This window comes from Volvox carteri (assembly GCF_000143455.1).
Source record: "Volvox carteri f. nagariensis unplaced genomic scaffold VOLCAscaffold_38, whole genome shotgun sequence".
NCBI classification, from domain to species: Eukaryota; Viridiplantae; Chlorophyta; class Chlorophyceae; order Chlamydomonadales; family Volvocaceae; genus Volvox; species Volvox carteri.
Genome location: NW_003307581.1, coordinates 860,927 through 879,565, shown reverse-complemented (window position 1 = coordinate 879,565; position 18,639 = coordinate 860,927). Strand labels below are relative to the sequence as shown.

At 56.8% G+C, this 18,639-nt stretch overlaps 3 protein-coding genes across 3 annotated transcripts; all 3 read left to right on the top strand.

Moving 5' to 3' along the window:
- Positions 1 to 1,663: 1,663 nt before the first annotated feature.
- On the top strand, positions 1,664 to 2,938 carry VOLCADRAFT_35832 (uncharacterized protein; the record flags this gene model as incomplete). Its single annotated transcript, XM_002953804.1, has 3 exons — positions 1,664 to 1,752; positions 2,307 to 2,498; positions 2,911 to 2,938. Coding segments are annotated over 3 exons (309 nt in total), but the record flags the coding sequence as incomplete, so codon positions are not given.
- Positions 2,939 to 7,326: 4,388 nt separating this feature from the next.
- On the top strand, positions 7,327 to 12,494 carry VOLCADRAFT_82483 (uncharacterized protein). Its single transcript, XM_002953803.1, has 13 exons — positions 7,327 to 7,345; positions 7,447 to 7,542; positions 7,849 to 7,920; positions 8,319 to 8,384; positions 8,786 to 8,894; positions 9,171 to 9,307; positions 9,443 to 9,516; positions 9,713 to 9,836; positions 10,098 to 10,272; positions 10,625 to 10,767; positions 11,120 to 11,200; positions 11,594 to 11,728; positions 12,010 to 12,494. The coding sequence occupies exons 2-13, from the start codon at positions 7,507 to 7,509 to the stop codon at positions 12,037 to 12,039; spliced, it is 1,182 nt and encodes a 393-aa protein (XP_002953849.1). The 5' UTR covers positions 7,327 to 7,345; positions 7,447 to 7,506; the 3' UTR covers positions 12,040 to 12,494.
- A 3,345-nt stretch (positions 12,495 to 15,839) lies between these two features.
- Positions 15,840 to 16,401, top strand: VOLCADRAFT_48578 (uncharacterized protein; the record flags this gene model as incomplete). The annotated part of the gene is made up of 2 exons (XM_002953802.1): positions 15,840 to 15,935; positions 16,204 to 16,401. Coding segments are annotated over 2 exons (294 nt in total), but the record flags the coding sequence as incomplete, so codon positions are not given.
- Between the last annotated feature and the right edge of the window lie 2,238 nt (positions 16,402 to 18,639).

The window sequence follows — 18,639 nt, the reverse complement described above, 5'->3', positions numbered from 1 at the left end:
GAATATCACGCCCCCCTTACATACAGCTAAGGCTATGATGGAAACATGGACCAATGGACACGGCCTCACACAAACGTAGCATCCTCAGCAGCTGGAGTGTTTCACTAAAGCGATATGTTTGACAACTGTTAAAAAGTGATTGTAACCTTTGCCAGAGGTTTGCATTCTCTAGCTACCCACTCCTGACATACGGCATCCGTCCTCAATACCCGCTAACGGCTACATCCAAACCATTCAAGATAGTTTTACTTCCCGTATATCTTAGAAATTTAAATTTAGGACATGCTCGACTTTCGCTATTCCGCCTGGCTGCGTTGTATCTCTCCATCGCTCTTATTTAACAAGGGTAGGAACTTAACCGGACCTGATACTACGTATGCTTGCATTGCTAAAAGCAGGGGCAATTAATAGGAATTTGTGTAGATAAGGACTTTGGATAATTAAGTCCCGCCTTTTGTGGGGTACCAACATAGGGTGAACAAATGGCCGGGACTTCCTCAGGATCCTGCAGTTATTACAAAAGCAGGTGCTCTCTTCCGTCAGCATGGGAGCCACGAGTAGTCGGAATGCGCAATCAGCAGGCCATGCAGTACCTCAAGGTTGGATTACCGAGTGCCGCGGTTCAAGGGAGCATCGCGCTAGGGCTATTGCGTCCAACTCGCAACGCATTAGGGGGATGGCAGGCTCAACGACTTGCTCGAAACGAAACACCCTTCCTCCCCTTCCTCCCCTCGTCTCCCACACCCAGTGAACTGGTGACGTCTGAACTCCAAAGCTTGTTTGACCCACACACTTCAGTGTACCCACTGCATGCCTTTTGCTTTGTAACAAGAAGATTGTGCGTGTCCACCACTCAGCTTTAGTCACCATCTCAATGTGCGACTTGTGCTGTACGTGATAATTGTCTGTTCCCCCAACCACGTATCTGTAAAGGTCGACGGTACACGTGTCCGGTATGTTGGGCCCGGGGACGAGGACTCCCAAGCAGCCACCATTCGCTCCAACTACCCTCTGCCAGCCGACTGTGCCCTTTACTATTTCGAGGTTAAGGTGGTCGACAAAGGGCAGGTGAGGTCGCCTTGTACGCAAAGCTCTGAGGTGCAAGTTGACCTTGCTGCCGCCAAGCATAGCGTTTACAAGATCACACGCCTTCCATGCCTGGGTATAAAACATGTCCTTTCTTTCTACCTTCCCTCCGCTGTTTAGCCGGGGCTGGGGCCCTGCCCATATGCCGGAGGCGTCCGGGGACGCCCCTTTCCTCTGGAGCTCTCTAGCCTTACAATTCGCACGATTCGTGTCCATCAGCTATGTTCGTTACGCGTCTCTGGGCTAAAAAAATGTTTTCCAGCTGCTCAGGCCTACAGCTAGGGGTTATGCGGTACGCCTGTCGTGCCGTCAGCGTGCCCCTAGCTGATGAGCTTTTAGAGCTGTATTCCTAGCCGGGAGAGCATGAAGCGCGTGACTACATCAGGTCCCAGCCCGCCGTCACGGGGGCCCACGACAAGAACAACCTAGTACTGTTAGTTGCGCACGAGTCTGGATCATGACTCCTCCGTATGGGGCCGGCCGGTTGCGGCGGCCGGCCGGCTTCTGCCTGCCGGCTGCGGCGGCTGCTTGGCGACCTTCCGCGGCCTGCCGGATCCCGCCCTTGCAGGAGGGCTACATCGGCATTGGGTTCTGCACCGAGGAGGTGCTGCTGGCGCGACTTCCGGGCTGGGACTCACACTCGTACGGCTATCACGGCGATGACGGGTGGGTGGGAGCTCTTGGGTGCTGTCGGTGTAGGCTGTGCGTGCCGACAGGTCCGCTGCCATCAGGCGACCAGGCGGGCGGCGAGCACGAAGGTAGCGGAGGCTGTCTCGCATTGCTGGCTTGGCTCGCCCCCTGATCGCCCCCTGAAGCACGGTGCAGTGCATTGCCGGTTTCAAAAGTCACAGCACCCGTTCGGAGGGAGTAAAGCGCCCTTCCCATGCACTGGCATGACTGGCAGGCCAGCGAGGGAAGGACAATCAGCCAACGGCCAATTACAAGACATGAAACATTCGTCAGGAACAGCGGGCGCTGTGCGGCCACTGGCGCTGCGGCACCGGGCCTTCGGAAAGAGGACGGGTTTGGGCTACAGCGCTGTGTGTGCGCCGTCGTGTGGGTGCTGCGCGGATATGTGCTTAATCACACCCAATTCCGTGGACCACATCAACCATAGAGTCACCCTTTTCTCCCCTTCTCAACTTCAGTACACAATCCCTTTTTGTGGGCTAGACGGCTGTCAAGAGGCAATACCGCTCCGACTTACGCCTGTGGTGCAGGCACGCCTTCGCGGGCAGTGGCACGGGGCGGCCGTACGGCCCACCCTTCACATCAGGGGACGTTGTGGGGGCGCTGTACAATAAGGCGGATCGCTCTATTACGTACTACAAGAATGGCGAATCGCTTGGAGTGGCGTTCAGGGACATCCATGAGACGTCACCGCTGTATCCTTGCGTGGGGCTACGCACGAGGTGCGTGCGTGTGTGTTTGTGTTGTACGTGTTTCGGGGGCCGGAAAGGGGAGGAAAGGTAGGGGAAAAAGGTAAAGCAGGGAGATGGTGGCAGCAGAGAAAATAAAGCAAAGCTTGGACTGCCTCCAACACGCGCAAAGCACCAGTTGCCGTAGGAGCTCAAAGCCAAGTGATGCAACTGCCCCTAGCCACTTCGGAAACATGCCCCGGGAGAAATCGAACCGACATTGTCGACATCCTCGTATACACGTGCCTCAGCAGCATCAGCACACACGCTGCGTGCTGACGTGTGGGCCAGTAGCTTGTGCTGAGGAGAGCCTCTGTGCCGTTTCCCTCGGTCGTTATGTGAGGTTGGCGTCTTCGCGACTCGTGGCTGCCGTTCACTTGGTGTGAACTGCTGCCCCGACCCCCAGGGGTGAGGAGGTGGTTGCCAACTTTGGCACAGGGACCTCGAATGAGCCCTTCCGCACCGACTTTGCCGCCATACGGGTAAGCTCGAAGTTGGGCAGCAACGCTTTGGGGAGAGAGAGAGAGAGAGAGAGAGAGAGAGAGAGAGAGGGAGGGGGAGAGAGAGAGAGAGGGGGAGGGGGAGAGAGGGATGACAGGACGCCGCAGGACTTCATGCTTGAGGCATGCCTGCCGTGTAGACGGACTGCATGTGGTAGCCCTGGCGCCCTGCATTTGGTTGCATTCGTATCCGTGGTATGGCTTTGCGGTTGCATTCAGTTGCATTAACGGTATTAACGGTTAACTGCTGGTGCATATTGGGCTGCGTCCGTTCGCGGATTCAGTTGCAAGGGTGTGTGGATCTGCGGCCACGTCTTGACTGAAAGGTCGTTGCTGATATGTGGTGTCAGGGATTCAAAAAACCAGCCTAAACCGAGATATAGCAGCTGCATCAGCGGGAAGCGGGAAGAGCGCGTGTGTGCTTGTGTTGTGCCTTCCGCTCCTTTCCCAGGAAGTGGCGAGGCGTATAGTGAAGATACTTGTTGTTGTTGCACGTCACGAAGTGGCAAAACCAGTGAATCCGTTTGGCCTCGAGGCCTTTTTATGCGTGGCGCAACGTCCTCGCTATTTTTATTGTTGCAGGCTGACTTCCGTGGCCGGGTGATGGCCGCGGTGCGGAAAACGGAACTGCCGCTGCTATCTAGCCGGGGAACGGCACTGCTTCCCCAGCTCATGTACGATTACCTGATGCACCAGCGGTTTTGGCGTACGGCAGCCGTACTAGGCCGTGACCTGCTGCGTTCGGAAGGACAACTAGACGAGCGGGAGCTGACGGATATTACTGTACGGCAGCAAACGTACGACTTGGTGGCCGCAGGGCGGATCGACGACGCGCTAACGCTACTTCGGGAGAAGTACCCTCCAGAGGTAAGGTGGAGCAGCAGGGGCGCTCTGTCCTCTGGATCCTGTTGGCGGTGCCAGAGCACACCAGCGGGTGCGCTACGGCAGATGCTGCGGAAGTGTGGCACTTTCTACTGTTCAGAGCTGCAACGGCTGCAACAGCCGCTGCTACGGAATATCTCGTAGCACACCCGAAGCATGTGACAGTACTGCTTTGGGATGCCGTACACGTTTTTGCGCTCGCGAAACTGCCCGAGATCCTCAATCCACCATGACTGATACAGCAGCTGGCTATCTGGGAGCCCAGGTGTGCGCCCACGCGCCTCATATGAAGCGCGAGAAAACAGCGCGAGAAAACAAACACGTGCACGCCGCCCCGTCGGCAGTTGAGTCCTTCGTGAGCTTGGGTCTCACGCAATTGTTACTCGGGCGTAAAACAATCGGCAGTTATCCTGGGGGCCTTTGCCATGTAGAGGTGGTGAATCATCCCGCCCGGGCCCCGCAGCTGCTCTCCGAGCGTCCCTCCCTGGACTTCCGGCTTCGAGTCCAAAAGTTTGCGGAGATGGTGGCTGCAGCTCACGCGGCGTCGTCGGGGGCCAAACCAGGCGGCAGCGGGAGTTCTACCGGCGGCGAGGAGGAAGCAGCGGCCGCCGCGGCGGCGCCATCGACCTCTGGTTCCGATGGTCCTAGGAGGTCACCAGCCGCCGGATGCAGTACATATGACGGAGGCCTGGCGCCCATGGAGACTGCTGTGGCGGAGCAGGCGATGGAGGAAGCGGCAGCAGCATGCAGCTCACGTGAAGGAAGCGGCGGCGGTGGCGGCGGCGAGTTGCGAGCGGAGGCGTCGGGTCGTACGCATAATGTCGACGGCGAGGGGGAAGTAGTAGCGAATGGGAAAGGGGCGCAACAGCCGGCGGCGGCACCGCCAACAACGCGGGAGATCTTGACGTACGGCACCACGGACTTGTGGCCGCGATGCCGTACCACCGGTGACCGAGACCTCTTGACGGTGCGGCACGGGCGAGGCCGAGGGTAGGGAGGTAGGGTTTTGGCTTCAAGGCGTGGCTGGCGCCTCGGTGCATGGCCCGCAGTCCCTTGTACCACCTTTAGCCATGTCATCCAGAACGTATTGCTTCCGTCCTTCGTTCCTTTTACGCAATCCCCTAATTCCCGTCGGCAGTTGTTTCTTCGAATTTGCCGACAATAATTCCTCAGTTTATTTTCTTTTGTTTCGGTTCTCTTGCAGACTCCCAAGGTCATCCGCTATCCATCGTGAAGTCCATGTCTTATCTGCAGCTCACAAAATAGTTTGGTACGGCAGTGTCGTGAGCGCCATCTGGATCTGGATCTGGATCTGGACAAGTTTACTAACAGAGAGTCCCATCCGCATCCCGCAGCCAGTATACACGTCTTATATCTTTGCGAGGTTTCGGTATCTCATCCAGCTTCTCAATCGATCCTCTACTTCCGACCCAACCCGCCGCAGGAAGCGCTGTCGTTGCTGGCCTTCCATGACCCCGCGGCCTCACCCGCGGGGGACATGCTACGTCCCGCATATAGGGTGAGTGCCTTTGTGTGTCCTGAGGATCTGAGGGCTTTAGAGCTTTTCCTTGGAGGGCAGCGGCCGCGATGATGAGCGGCTTGATGTCCCGTAATCTGCAATAGTCTGCAGAGCGCGTCGCAGCTGGAGGAGCTGTGTGCCTTGTAACTCGTCAATAACCTTTAAGAAGTTAAAACGGAGGTCTTATCCAAGAAGTGTTAACGAGATGCAAAGGTGTAAGGTATACCCAGGTAGTTGCTGCAATGCCATGCTTTTTGCTTCACTGGGGCCCCCCCGGAGTACCGGAATGCTGCTCCTCTCTCTCCTCCCACATTCGCGCCGATGTAACTCTACTCTACTGCCGCCGCCGCTGCTGCTGTTGTTGTTGTAGTTGTAGTCATTTGTTGCTGCTGTTGCTGTTGCTGTTGTTGCCGCCTGCTACTCCTGATGCTGTGTGGACAGATTGCGCTAGCGGAGGAGTTAAATGGCGCCATGTTGGCATGCCGCGGCCTTCCCGCCACCTCCCCCTTGGAACGGCTCTACCAGCAAGTATCGGTTTTGGTTTCGCAGCTCAAGCAGCTGGACCATCCACAAGTGGGTGACTGCTGAATCTAAGGCGTGTGTTCCAGGCCGCTGCGTCTTTCTTCTCCTTTTCTTTCCTACCTTACTTAATCCTGTTGCTACTGCCGTCATTTAATTGCTTTGGCTTGGCTTCAATCACTGGTGACCGTTTCCGCCGTTTCGGCAGCGGAAGGCGCCACCGGCGATTATTACAAAAGTGAAATAGATCCTCTATTAAGGTCCGAAAAACCCGCCACCCTGAGACTTGTCGTAACGCTACACCCTCGCCCGCCGCAGCTCCCTTGACTGGCGTAATGTTCTCAGCCTTAATTCCCCAAGTGGGCTGCGTGGCCCCATGTTGAGGGGCAGCGTTTGGGGGGTTTCATGCGTACTTGCATACGACCGATACGACGTGTGTCTGTTTGTTGCTGTTTTTAAGCCTTGCGAGTTGTCCTCTTGGGTTTTTCACAGCTTGAATTATGGCACGCGCGAGTGTGTGTATGTGTGTGCACGACAGGCAACTGTTCTACCGGAGCTGCGGCAGTTGGTTCTGGAGCCGCCGCCAGTCGCTTCTGGCAGCGGCGGCGGGCCGATTGGAAGGTGCGGCGACGCGGCCGACGCCATGGCGACGTGACCCAACTTTGTCGGCCGCCGCCGTCGCTGGCATGGCACTTTCCACGGGGCCGGTTGGGGACCTCCGTCCCATTAGCCAGCGTCATTATCTGACCAACCCTGCGTTGCAGCATGAATGGAGCCGGACGTCTTACAACAACGCGCACAAAAGGGTTGTTTTGCGGGACGTCGCTAGCTGTAGAAGGCCCTCTGAGGGGCACGATCGGCAGGGGAACGCAGCGTCAAGGGGTGTTTACAGATGTGCAATGTGGTGTAAAGCTCAGCGTCGGTATTTGGTCATGTGGCTTTCGAGCAGGCGCCAAGCGTCTGGAAGGGTGGTGGAAGCAGAGTGTTGGTGCATGTGCTGGCGGCATGCGGGCCGAGTGCTCCGGAGGCGGATGTAGGCTCTTCGGGTGCCTAGGTGATCTTGCGATAATGGCGCCAAGTTAAGGTCAGGGGATATTGATTGTGTGATTTCCCAAGTATGCTTGTAGTGAGATCCTTCGAATCTCTCTCGAGTGTAAGCAATGGCTTTCACCCTGGCTTCATTTACCCATGGCTTCGGTCACTCACGAGGGTTGCTTCAGGAAGAAATTGAGCAAGACAGAGATCTAAGAGGCCTCGCTGAAGTAATCGCGCGTCCTTTATCGCGGAATATTTTCAAAAGCGACGCGCGACGAGCGTTTCGCCGTACATGATAAGGATGTGTCAAACGGATCGGATTTCCTGCTTAATGCCATTCGCACCTGCCACATTCATTTGCCTCTCGCCCTTGGAAGCTTTGAGTGGTGAGATAGCGCGACGATAGCGGACGCTTGCATCTGCTTGCACTAGGTTTACACCACACGGACTCCACAAGACTTGTAATTCCTGCTGAATTTTTATACAGGTTTAACGCCTGTGAGCAACGTGCGGCAAGACAGCTGTCCAAAATACTGGCAGGGCGAGCATGCAGACCAAAATGCAGTTGCGTTCGCCGCGTGCGGTAAGGTCGTTCGCATGAAATTTATTCAGATTACAATAGCCATAACCAGTGCTTTGCATGTCAGCGATTTTATCCACAAGCTGTGCGAAATGCAAAAGCTGCAAGACAGCTTGTAGCGCCCGCCGCTGGTCGCTCAGGACCATACACATATCGAAGCCTACCTAAGCTTTCCAAATAGAAGCAGTTCCTGAAGAATTCCTTGTATAATGGCTGACCCTTATCCTTTGCGGTTTGCCGTTGGGACGTGTTAGTCACAAACTGATCTTCTTGCGTTTCTTCCCTTACATCCCCAACAACCGAAAACAGGCATCGTGCGCACGCACTTTGCGCTCACGCACACAGCCCAAGGTGATGTGCCGCGCTTTCAACTCCATGGAGGTACGAAGGTAGAACCGTACAACTGTCGAAGTACAACTGAGTAAATGTCAAGCGAATTGGGATGTATGCTCTTGGGCTGCACTAAGGGCTCCGGTGTGCAAGACATCCGTGTTGTCACACGGGGAGTCCGGACTACTTTTGGATGCTAAACCAGCTTTTCCTGCACCATAGGAGCCCTCGCGGGACTCGTCCAAGAAGTAGAACATTTGTGCGTGCTTGCGTGTTACACTCTAAGTTGATTATAAATCAACCAGCGAAATATTGCCATCTTGGCATTACCAAAGTCTCGCTTATCCGTTTGCCGTACTTCCCCACGAGCCAAAGCTTGGGGCTCACAGCACGCATATTGAAGCCTCTCTGCCCGGACTGTGCTGCGGTTTTCCGTACACTGTACGCAGAGCCCCTATGCTGAGGAGCTCAAGAAGACCGCCGCGTACATCGCCCAAAAAGGCAAGGGTATCTTGGTGAGTGATGCGCATGCTCAGCTGAGCGGCAAATACTCGCATCTTGCAAGGGACGGGCGCCAGTAGGCGGATCCCCTACTGCGCTGCTACAGCTTCCGTCTTTGGTTGAGTGGCTGCGCCCGCACATCTCCTTGTGCACTATTAACTGTGGCACGCATGTGTGTGACTTCGCCATCGACGATGCCCCGCCGAAGCGCCAAAGCTCCGGACTCGCCTTCGGCTGCTACAGCCCTTCCAGACGCGCGTTACCAGCACTGCCAGGAACTGCCACACGCGGCCAGAGGTCCCCTTTCGCAAAGGCGGGCTGAGGAGGCAGTACTGCAGCTGAGGCCCCCATCCTCACCCCCTAGTCCCAACGGTGATTCCATTTCCTGTTGTGTCTCCCACCGCCTCATGTGTAGGCATCTGACGAGTCCAACGCGACCACAGGCAAGCGCCTGCAGAGCGTGGGCGTCGACAACACGGAGGATAACCGCCGCGACTGGCGCGAGCTGCTGTACACTGCACCAGGTACGGAGATAGAGTGCATAGGGAACTTGGGAGGCGGCAGTTGGCAGTGGGATAAATTATTTCATTTTCAGTCCGATAGGTGGCACGGGCCAAATATACACGGCTGCCCACCTAGTAGTCCGCAACCTTGGCGTTATGAGGTGGGACTTCATCTCGTAATCTCATATTCCGTACTCCATAATGAGTGCTTTAAATGACCAGCAGCAAACTTGTAAACTCCGCCCGGTTCGCGCTACTGTCCTTCCGCTGCCGTATGTACTTTGTGATCTACGGCAGGCCTGGGGCAGTACATCAGCGGTGCGATCATGTTCGAGGAGACTCTTTACCAGAAGGCCCGCGACGGTCGCCAGTTTGTGGATATCCTGTTGGCGCAGGGCATCTACCCGGGAATCAAGGTCGATACGGGCCTGCAGGTAAGCCCAGCATGCGAAGGAACACAAACGCTGTAACCCTGATCGAGCCTGCCTCCGGTGCGAAAGTTTTGACACAGCCGCCAATGGCTCTGGCATTCTTCTTGGCGATCAGGTCCTTTCCTCCCGACCCTGCAGATGCTGCCCGGCGACAAGGGCGAGACCACCACCCAGGGTCTGGATAACCTTGCGGACCGCTGCAAGGCCTACAGGTGTGATCATCACCATGGTGTACCTTACGGGAGAGAAAGTTGTTCTCCTTGCCGCGGCTTTGGGGCTCGTGCCGCGCGCCTCTGCCTCAAATGCGTGCGTAACCGGTGCAGCAATGAACTTCGTAGCTTTTGTCGCCCCGGGTGCGCTACCTCTCAGGCTGTTGCTGCTCATGGGTCCCCCGTGTTTTTCCCTCAGGAAACAGGGAGCCAAGTTCGCCAAGTGGCGCGCGGTGGTTAAGATCGGGGAGGCGGGCTGCCCTTCCACTACCGCCATATTGGAGAACGCGCACGGCCTGGCCCGCTATGCGCAAATCTGCCAGGTCAGTTGAGTTTGGTTCAGAGAAAGGCTGACGATGTGCGAACTCCGTGCAGCTCACTAAAGGCGTTAGGACGCAGTTCACCTGGGGGATAAAATTCAGGTCCTTGTCCTCCTGCACGGGCCCATGGCCCTGCGGGGTGTGACTCGCGCAGGCTGGACTCTAGCGTGGCGGTTTAACTAGGCTGACTGGCTGGATGACTAGCTCTTTACTTTCTGGCTTTTCCTTTGCCCTGTGCCTGTGCCTGTACCCGTTTCTCTGCAGGAGAACGGTCTGGTCCCTATCGTGGAACCCGAGGTGACTCTGGGCCCTGGTGACTACTCCATCGAGGAGACGGCCTTCTGGTCGGAACGAGTGTACAGCCACGTGATGCGGCTGCTCAACGAGTACGGCGTCGTGCTTGAGGGAATCTTGCTCAAGCCGAACATGTGCCTGCCAGGTGCTGGGGTCTTGGTTGTGCGGGGGGTTGGGGGACCTTACAAGTTACGGGTTTGAGGGTTTGTGAAAGGTTGACCAGGTGTGGGCTACAAGCACTCCTCCCTGAACACAGGAATGGGTTGGGCGAACACTGGCAAGCATGTGGTGTCAAGACCACTGGCCCAGCGGAGGTCGCTTTCTGGCGGCGGGCACGAGAGTGGACCAGTTTTTTTGTGGGATGGGAGGGAAGCGAAGCAAGGGAAGCCCCACACGCTGCTTCAGAAAGCACAGTTGTGCACCCGACGCACCTGTCCCGCCCTGCTGCCTGGCCCCACGCGGATCCGCCCCCTTGCCCCGCCCCCAATTTGGCTCAGGTCTGGACGCGCCCGTGGCCAGCCCCCAGGATGTGGCTCGTGTCACTGTGCGCACCATGATGCGCTCTATCCCCCCGGCAGTCCCCGGCATCCATTTCCTGTCAGGCGGCATGAGCGAGGAGGAGGCTACCCTCAACCTTCAGGTCAGGCATGTGTGCGTGGACACGTAGGCTCCGGGACGTAGGCTGGGCTACAAGACGCCGCGGGAGCTCTGCCCCGAATGTGACCCCACCTGACCCGGTTGCATAATTTCATTATTACATAAACTTCGCCTACAGTGCACTTAGTATTAATTGCGGTAACGGTATCGCATGTTTGGGGGGGTACGTAGGAATGGGGCTTGGGTTTGTGCCTTCACTTGCCTACCGTACACCACAGTTGCAGCCTATCGCTGAATCGCTGGGGTGGGAAAGGAGATGCCCTTTGCCTGGCTTTTGTTTGCTGTCAAGGCTGCTGGTTAAGACTCTCTTGTGTGCCTGGCTCGTGACCGTGCAGGCTCTGAACGACGAGGCCCCCAACGCCCCCTGGGCGCTGACCTTCTCATACGGCCGCGCGCTTCAAGCGACCACCCTCAAGGTGCACAGTGCAATTGCCGTCCGGCGGCGTTCTTGGGGTGCGGGTCTCGTGCTTTCTGCCTCGCTCTTTGTGGAAGGGTTTTAGGGTTTTAGCTTTAGGGTTTTAATCTTAGGAGGCCCTGCACGCCGCCGCCTCGGTTTAAAAAGCCCTATGGTCGTTCACACTCACCCCTGCGACGTAAGCCCGCGACATCTCAAAAAACTATTTGAAAACCCTCCCCGTCTGTGTAGGATTGCATGCCAATAAATCCTCTGGTACCGTTGCTCGCTCGCCTCCGTACACAACCGCTCGCTCTGTGCCCTGTCTGTTGACTTCCTTTCTTGCCCTTATCCTCCCTTGATCCGATCTCACACCCCCTGCTGCCCCCCTTGCCTAACCAATGCCATGATGTAGACCTGGGCGGGCAAGGAATCCAACTGGACTGCGGCTCAGGACATCCTAGTCAAGCTGGCTAAGGCCAACAGTGAGGCGGCTGCGGGCAAGTTCAAGGGGCCTCACCCCGTGCCGGGCGGTGGCCGCATTCTGCAGGTGAGGTGCCAGACTGGGCGGGGCCCCGACGCCGCTCTATTGGGGTCCTCCAAGGGCTCCCGTGGGAGGCTGAGCCCGGGCTCATGGTCCGTTTCCCCCGTGGCCATGCGCCGGGATTGTAATATGGGGAGAGGGATGAGAACCGGCAACTAGGTCTTCCTTGGCGACTCTGGAACCTTCTCTGTTTTAGGCGTATTGAAGCCTGGGAGACGTATCCTCGTTCATCATCATCTTTAATGTAGGGGGTTTGTTGCCGTCGGCCCTCCTGCACTTCCGCACAGGCTCTGCGCACCGGTGGAGCCGGCAAGTAAGGAGCAGAGAGACCCGCCAGGCATGAGAACGGAAGCATGCCGGGGCACAAGCTGCTGACCGATAATGACCTGCTGCGTTTGTTTTTTTTGGTGACCGTACGAAGTCGCTGACGTTTCGCGACGCCAGCAAGGGCACCTCAGCACACGCTCGGTGCATGCTGTTGGGTTTTGTGACCTATTGAAAACGACAAAGCAAGGTCAGTTTTGTTTGTATGCATTCAAAGCGTTATTATCAAGGAAGTTGACACGGCGCTCATGTAGATCAGGGGTGCGAACTCTATTTATTATTCATATGCTGCCTGCCGGGACTAAAAGCTGATCGATACGCCGTAACTGTGGGTGTGGGTGTGGGTGTGTGTCCCCTCGCCGGGGCCATTGTTTGTTCGATCTGCCGCTGTCGTTGAGGTACTGTGGCTATCCTGTGACAGCCACATTCTGTAAAATAAGCACTCGTGCGACGCATGGCATTGTCGGGGGTCCCAGGGAGAAGCTGGCTGGTGCGCATAGTACACATCTGGGAGCAGCGGACACGGCTGGCATGGGTAAATGATAGCATTAAGCCGGGGACGGCCTACGTACTCTTCAGTGTGCCTAAGTCTGGGAGGTGGCAACTAACTCGCAAGGGAGAGGTGCGGCCTCATCAGGCGCGGTTTCCACAGTTCACGCTTGTTGACGTACCTGAACGGTTCCACGCATTGTCTCCAGGATACTGCATGTCCGACACCTCATATTGTTAATTAGAGTTGATGCGAGTTGCACAGCAAGTCCCAGCTGGTTTCTCCCCAACCTAACTACACAACCATGTCGGTGCCCTTCGCCGTCCTGCTGTTTGACCTGCTCGCTTGCTCACTAAGTTCGCTGCTCTGTTAAGGAGTATATTATTTAGATAATACGGACGTCGAGTCTGCTCCAATAATTAACGACTTTTGCAACCACCTATTCCTATGCGAGTGGACGAGTCACTGCCTCACTGACTTCCGTCGTAGTAGGATGGTGCATATATTAAGCCCCGTTGCCTGATTTCATAGCGTCAGGCAGTATGTATCAGTGCTAGTGGGGAGTGTTTGCCTCGTCGGAGCAAGGTAGGAATGGTAGAAGAACCCGCCATGAATCAAGTTCGACCAGTACAAATGTCCCAACGAAGTCTCGCAAACAAAGTTGACGGCGCGGAAGCGGCCGCTGACATGGCTCCGAGTTGCACAGCGATGACGACCCGCTCCTCCGCGACCACGAATTTGCGGATAACCTTCAAGGCAAGTCTAAACATATCTATCTCGCGAGACATGAAACTCAAGGGGGGGCAGGTCCAAAGGCAGCCTTAGGCTACGCTAATACAAGACCGGAGGCCATCTCCGTTGGCGCGAGTAGTTGGGTCGGATGATTCTAGAATAAAATGCAACGCTCCGTGCTCATGCTTTCGATGCTTTTTATGGGCTTTTGCTGTTTTGAGGCGTCCATTTGCGCAGCTGGTCGGGTTGCACGAGGGCACCCTCGTTTACACGTGCCAGCTGCTGTCACGCCAGCTGGAGCCCATGCCAACAGAATCTGATACCCGCACCAAAGATCCCCCTCGAGGAGGATGGCTTGAAAGGGCGGAGTATGTTTAACGGGCTGCTGACCGCCAGCGAGCAAACTGCTTTTGGGGCAGCTGTCCGACGTCCTTGCCGCTATCTCCTCAAAAAACGAACACTGCCTCCGTGGGGGCTTGTCATGACAGGCATATGCGAGGGTCAGGCCCCGTTTCTATCCAGGGCTTCCAAGGCACATTCACGTGCGGAAGCTCTGACCGTGAAGGCAACTAAGAAAGGCCACCCATGCACCGCAACAGCTGCAGCAGCCGCGGCCGCGACGTCGCTCGGGGCCCTCAATTCCTGTTCTGGCCCCCGACTTTGCACCGTGTATGTACACACAGGATTTGTCGTACACTGTGGACAGCAATAGCAAGCAGGGTGAGAAGGTGCAGCTTCTCAAGGGCATCTCGGGCTTCTTCGAGCCCTGCCAGATGACCGCCGTGGTGAGTGGGCCTTACGTGGGTTAGCGAGTGGAAGAGGGAGCGCCTCCGGGTGGCTTCATGTGGGAGAGGAGGACTGGTACCGGGGTGTCGCGGCTTGCAACGGCAGGACGAGGTGTCGACCGGTTGGAGACGGTTGGGGATTTGGGCTGTTGAGAGTCTCAAGTGAGCGTGTGTCAGGGTGTGTGCCATCGTCACCTCAGTGAGGGATCCGCAGCTCGCACTCGCGATTTAATGCGACCCCTTTAGGGATCGGGTCCGTACTTCCCTGCTTTGCCTGCTGTCCCTCCAAGCCCATTTCCTGGCCCCGCTCCCGTGCGATTCTCTTCGTCCCAAACCAACCACATCCATTTCGTCCTCTTCCCCTCCGTCATCCCGTTCCTTCGTTGGCTCATGTCTCTCCTCCCAACCCAACCCCTCTCCAGATGGGCCCCAGCGGCAGCGGCAAGACGACCTTCCTGGTGAGAGTAACTCTGCCTTTCTGTCTGTCTCCTGTTTGTGTCTATGTCTATGCCTCGGTATGTCTGCGTGCGCCGAACTGTGTCTCCAAGTGCGCCTGAGGAGCATGGCAGGCGGGGGCTGGGGCCCAGGTTTCTCGTGGCAGAAAAAGAGAATACCCCGCCGGATTCACTATCGATGAAAAAGTTAGACTGTCACACTATTAGCATGTACAGTAAGATAAAATGCTTTAGTTATCCTTAATGGTTTAGTCACTAGTTGCTTTCCTAGCTAGTCCGGAATCTTCTTACATTTCTGGTCAAACTATTCATGAGGACCGGGACCGCGCGGTGTGACAGGTTCCGTCCTTCCGCCCTTCCCGGAACAAGTGCAGCTGGCAGCAGAGCTCCCGACTAATGGAAACTGCCCATGCCTCGCTTCCCTCGGGAGCCGCTAGTGCTCACTCCATCACTCTTTCTCACCCTTTCTCTCCCTCCTCTTTCTTGCTTGCCCCGCACGGTGCCGTTCTGCACCTTGACCCACGCTGACTGCACCTTGACTGCCACTGCGTGTCTGTCTGTCGCCTGTCTGTCCGCCAGGCTGCTTCCCTACTTACCTACCCACCTCTGCACACACACACACACACATACATACACACACACCGACCCGCCTACCAACCTGCAGGACCTGCTATCGGGTCGCAAGACGCAGGGCACCATCGGGGGCACATTGCTGTTTGGGTCCAACGCGCCCACCAAGACCTTCCTGCGCCGCTACAGTGGATACGTCGAGCAGTTTGGTGCGTGCGTGAATCCTCCCCCCGTCCCGCCCTGGCAACTCTGCACTCCACCCGCATTTTGCCTGATCCGAAAACTGTGCAAAAAAAAACCCTCGTACACAGACACGCTAGTAGACACTTTAACGGTGTACGAGATGTTGTTGTACACGGCGGAGCTGAAGCGGCCGCTTTCGGAGCGAATCGAGTCCAAGAGAGAGGCAGTGGAGGGCCTCATTGCGAAATTGGCGCTGGAGAAGTGCAGGTGTGTGTGTGTGTGTGACTGGGTGGGGGTTTCGTCCTAAATAGGCCTCTGGGCGGCCCTGGGCGGGTGGGGGTGTGGACGGGCGGGTGTTGTCCTGGTGGGCGATGAGAAGTTCCTGCTGGTTGGAAACACATCGGCACGCGGGCACTGACATGGTACTGGCCGTACTATTACGGGGCCATCGGCCGCTAACAACTCATAACCGTACTGCGGCTGCCGCTACTGCATCGGATATACCGCTGATACCGGCGCCATGGCTGCAGCTGCCAGCATGTTGTTGTTCATGCGTTCATGCGTGCAGGGACGTGCGCATCGGGTCGGCTCTAAAGCGCGGCATCAGCGGCGGCCAGGCCAAGCGAACCAACGTGGGGATAGCGCTCATCACCAACCCGCTGGTGCTATTCCTTGTGAGACAGGCGCTGACGGCGGCAGGGAGGGAGGGAGGGGGGAGGAGGGAGAGGGGAGGGGGGAAGAAGGTCATGAAGGAGTGGCACCTTCCCTTATTAGCTCCTTAGCCCTTCCTACGGACCTAGTCCCTTGGCAGTCCCATTAGCTACCCCCGTATCGTATCCTCCGCTACCTCCAAGTGCCGCAGTGTGTCAACTCCCTTACGTGCGGTACATCCGCCCGCCCCGCCCCGCCCTGCCCCTGTGCCCAACCTACCTATCACTGAAGGACGAGCCCACTAGCGGTCTGGATTCGTTCACGGCTCGTGAGGTGATGGAGGTAGTGCGCTCCTTGGCGACTGACGGCACCACCATATGCGCCACCATCCACTCGCCATCCTCGGCCTGCTTCAGCCTATTCGATCGGGTCATGGTGTTGGCTAGCGGGTGGACGGTGTACTTCGGAGAGCCCGGTGAGAGGCTGGGGGGGAGCTGGAGGGGGAAAGGGTTTTGCCGTGGCGCGGGGTTGCGTACGGGGTAAGGGCGAGGGCTGGGTACGTGACGTGGCGTGGCGGTCTGAAGAGTAGATTGCGGGTTCTGCGCGCGCGTGTGTGCGCGTTTATGTGTTAATGGATCTTCGGAGCCGTGGATAGGGAAATGGCGGTTATGGTGGTACACGAATAACTTCACCGAAGCGAGCTCCGTCGTCACCAGCGACGTCTTAGGATTTCCAATGAAACCGCATACGTAGCTTTTTAAATGTTTCAAATGGATGTTGGTTAGGAGAGCGATGTGAAGAGCCCGTAAAATAAGCGGTGCTGTAATGGCGAAGGGCGACTAGGTGTTGACCGGCTAGAACTGAGTACGGACAAGGATCATGCTACCACACAGAGTGAGTGTGAGTGTGTGGCTATCACCGTCGTCGGTGTTTGGCGCCGCTGCAAATGGAAGCCGTTGCGAGAAGCCTCAAGACCGACAGTGCTGCGATACCAGAAGGTGCCGAGGGGCTTTCCGTAAGGCTGCACGATGTCAGGTATAAAGCGGCAGCAGCATTGTCACTGTTCCTGCTGATGATGATAATGTCGAGGATGATGATGATGTAGATGATGGTACTTGATGATTCTGCCGTTGCGGCTGACGTATTCATGGATGGCTACTGATGATGCCTGATCAGGCGTCAAAGCCAGCGACTACCTGACCAAAATCTGCGGCTGCCGACCCTTGGGTCATGGAGAGAACCTGGCGGAGTGGATGATGGACTTTTTAACGCAGGTGGGGCCCGCAACGGGTTTTATTGGCTGATTATTATCGCATTGAAATCCTCCCCCCTTCTCTCTCTCTCTCTTCCTCTCTCTCTTTCTCCCCCTCTCGTTCTTTAGCTCGCTAGCTTCGCTCGCGCGTTACATAGTTATGCAAAGCAAACATCACAGACGTCGCATTCCAGCTTAGGATTTATGTTACACCGCCCCCCTGGTTACCTTCCACAACGTGGTGTTTCCCCTCCTTCCCTCCCGGGGCTGTCTGCAGGCTGATCGAGAGGGACGGAGCTCCACTTTGCACGAGGCCTTTGACAAGAGCGACTTGGCGCAAGTGAGAGGGGGTCGGGGGAGGAGGAGGTCACTGTGTGCGTGGCGGGCGGGCGGGCTGCCTCCGCTTTTGGGGTTCCCCTCAATAGCGACCCGGACTGTAAAGGGTGACTTTTTCCACTGCTGTGCTTTTTGCGGCGTTAGCGATTGAGGCGCAGATAGGCCTCTGCTAGGATACCTGGCTGGGGCCCTGAGTGTACGACGGCCTGGAGCTTGTGTACCGCAGCACTTGCATCCTGCTGGCTGGGTCATGGTGGTGGATGCAATGTCCACCGTTCCAACATGCTTGCCTACCACACAGCTACCATCATCTCTATCTTCACCTCCTAACCTCCTCCTCCTCCCCCGTTTCCATAATCGCCACTTCTGCAGGAGAGCGCTCGCAAGCTGGAGGACTATCTGCAGGGGGCGCAGTGCAGACTGGCAGCAATTTCTACGTCCCCGTCCTCAAAATCGATCGCCGCGACCAGCAGCAGCGGCGTCTGCGGCGTCTCCGCCGAAGGTGGCGGAACCAGCCGTGGCAGCGGCGCCCCGTGCAACGGCAGCTGCAAAATCGGAAAACAGCAACCCCAGTCCCCGCACCATCAGCCCCAGCAGCAGCTCAGGGCCGACGATTGGGAGCCTTGCTGTTGCGGTCTGGTTCCTGCTTCCTCTGCGGCCGCGCGGGTCACCTCCCGTCTTACTGGCAGTGAGCAGTACGTGACCCCTTGGTGGTGGAGCCTTAAGGTGCTGCTGCAGGTGAGTGCGGATCTGCTGCTCCGGAGGTTTTGGTGGCCGTAAGCTTTCGTTCCGGAGCGGTGGAATTTGCAGTGCTGCAGTGCAGGTGGGGGAAAGGGGTGAGGTGCAAAGCAAAGGGCAAGGTCGTGTGGTCGAAAAAATTATGGGGGTTTAGCACATCCTGTTTCAAACCTTGCAACCGGCGTGTGCGCTTCTCGGCAAGCCCTTGCCCCTTGCCTCCTCCGCCCGCTACCCCCGCTTCCCTGCTAATTGCGTTTTTGGAAATACCCTAGTGAATGCATTCCTCCCCGGCAACCGCACACGCTCGCCTCGTGCGTCGGCATTTGCCAAGAACTTGTTCTGTCACCATTCGCGTTTGTTCCGCCACCACTTGCGTTCTCGTCTCTTAACACGAGCCAAAC

What these genes read in the sequence shown, in the direction of transcription:
- VOLCADRAFT_82483 (XM_002953803.1), top strand. Translation starts at nt 7,507, where the DNA reads ATGCAGACCAAAATGCAGTTGCGTTCGCCGCGTGCG. An exon ending in AAAAAGGCAAGGGTATCTTG is followed by an intron (nt 8,385 to 8,785) that starts GTGAGTGATGCG and finishes CCTCATGTGTAG; the next exon opens with GCATCTGACGAGTCCAACGC. An exon ending in GACCGCTGCAAGGCCTACAG is followed by an intron (nt 9,517 to 9,712) that starts GTGTGATCATCA and finishes TTTTTCCCTCAG; the next exon opens with GAAACAGGGAGCCAAGTTCG.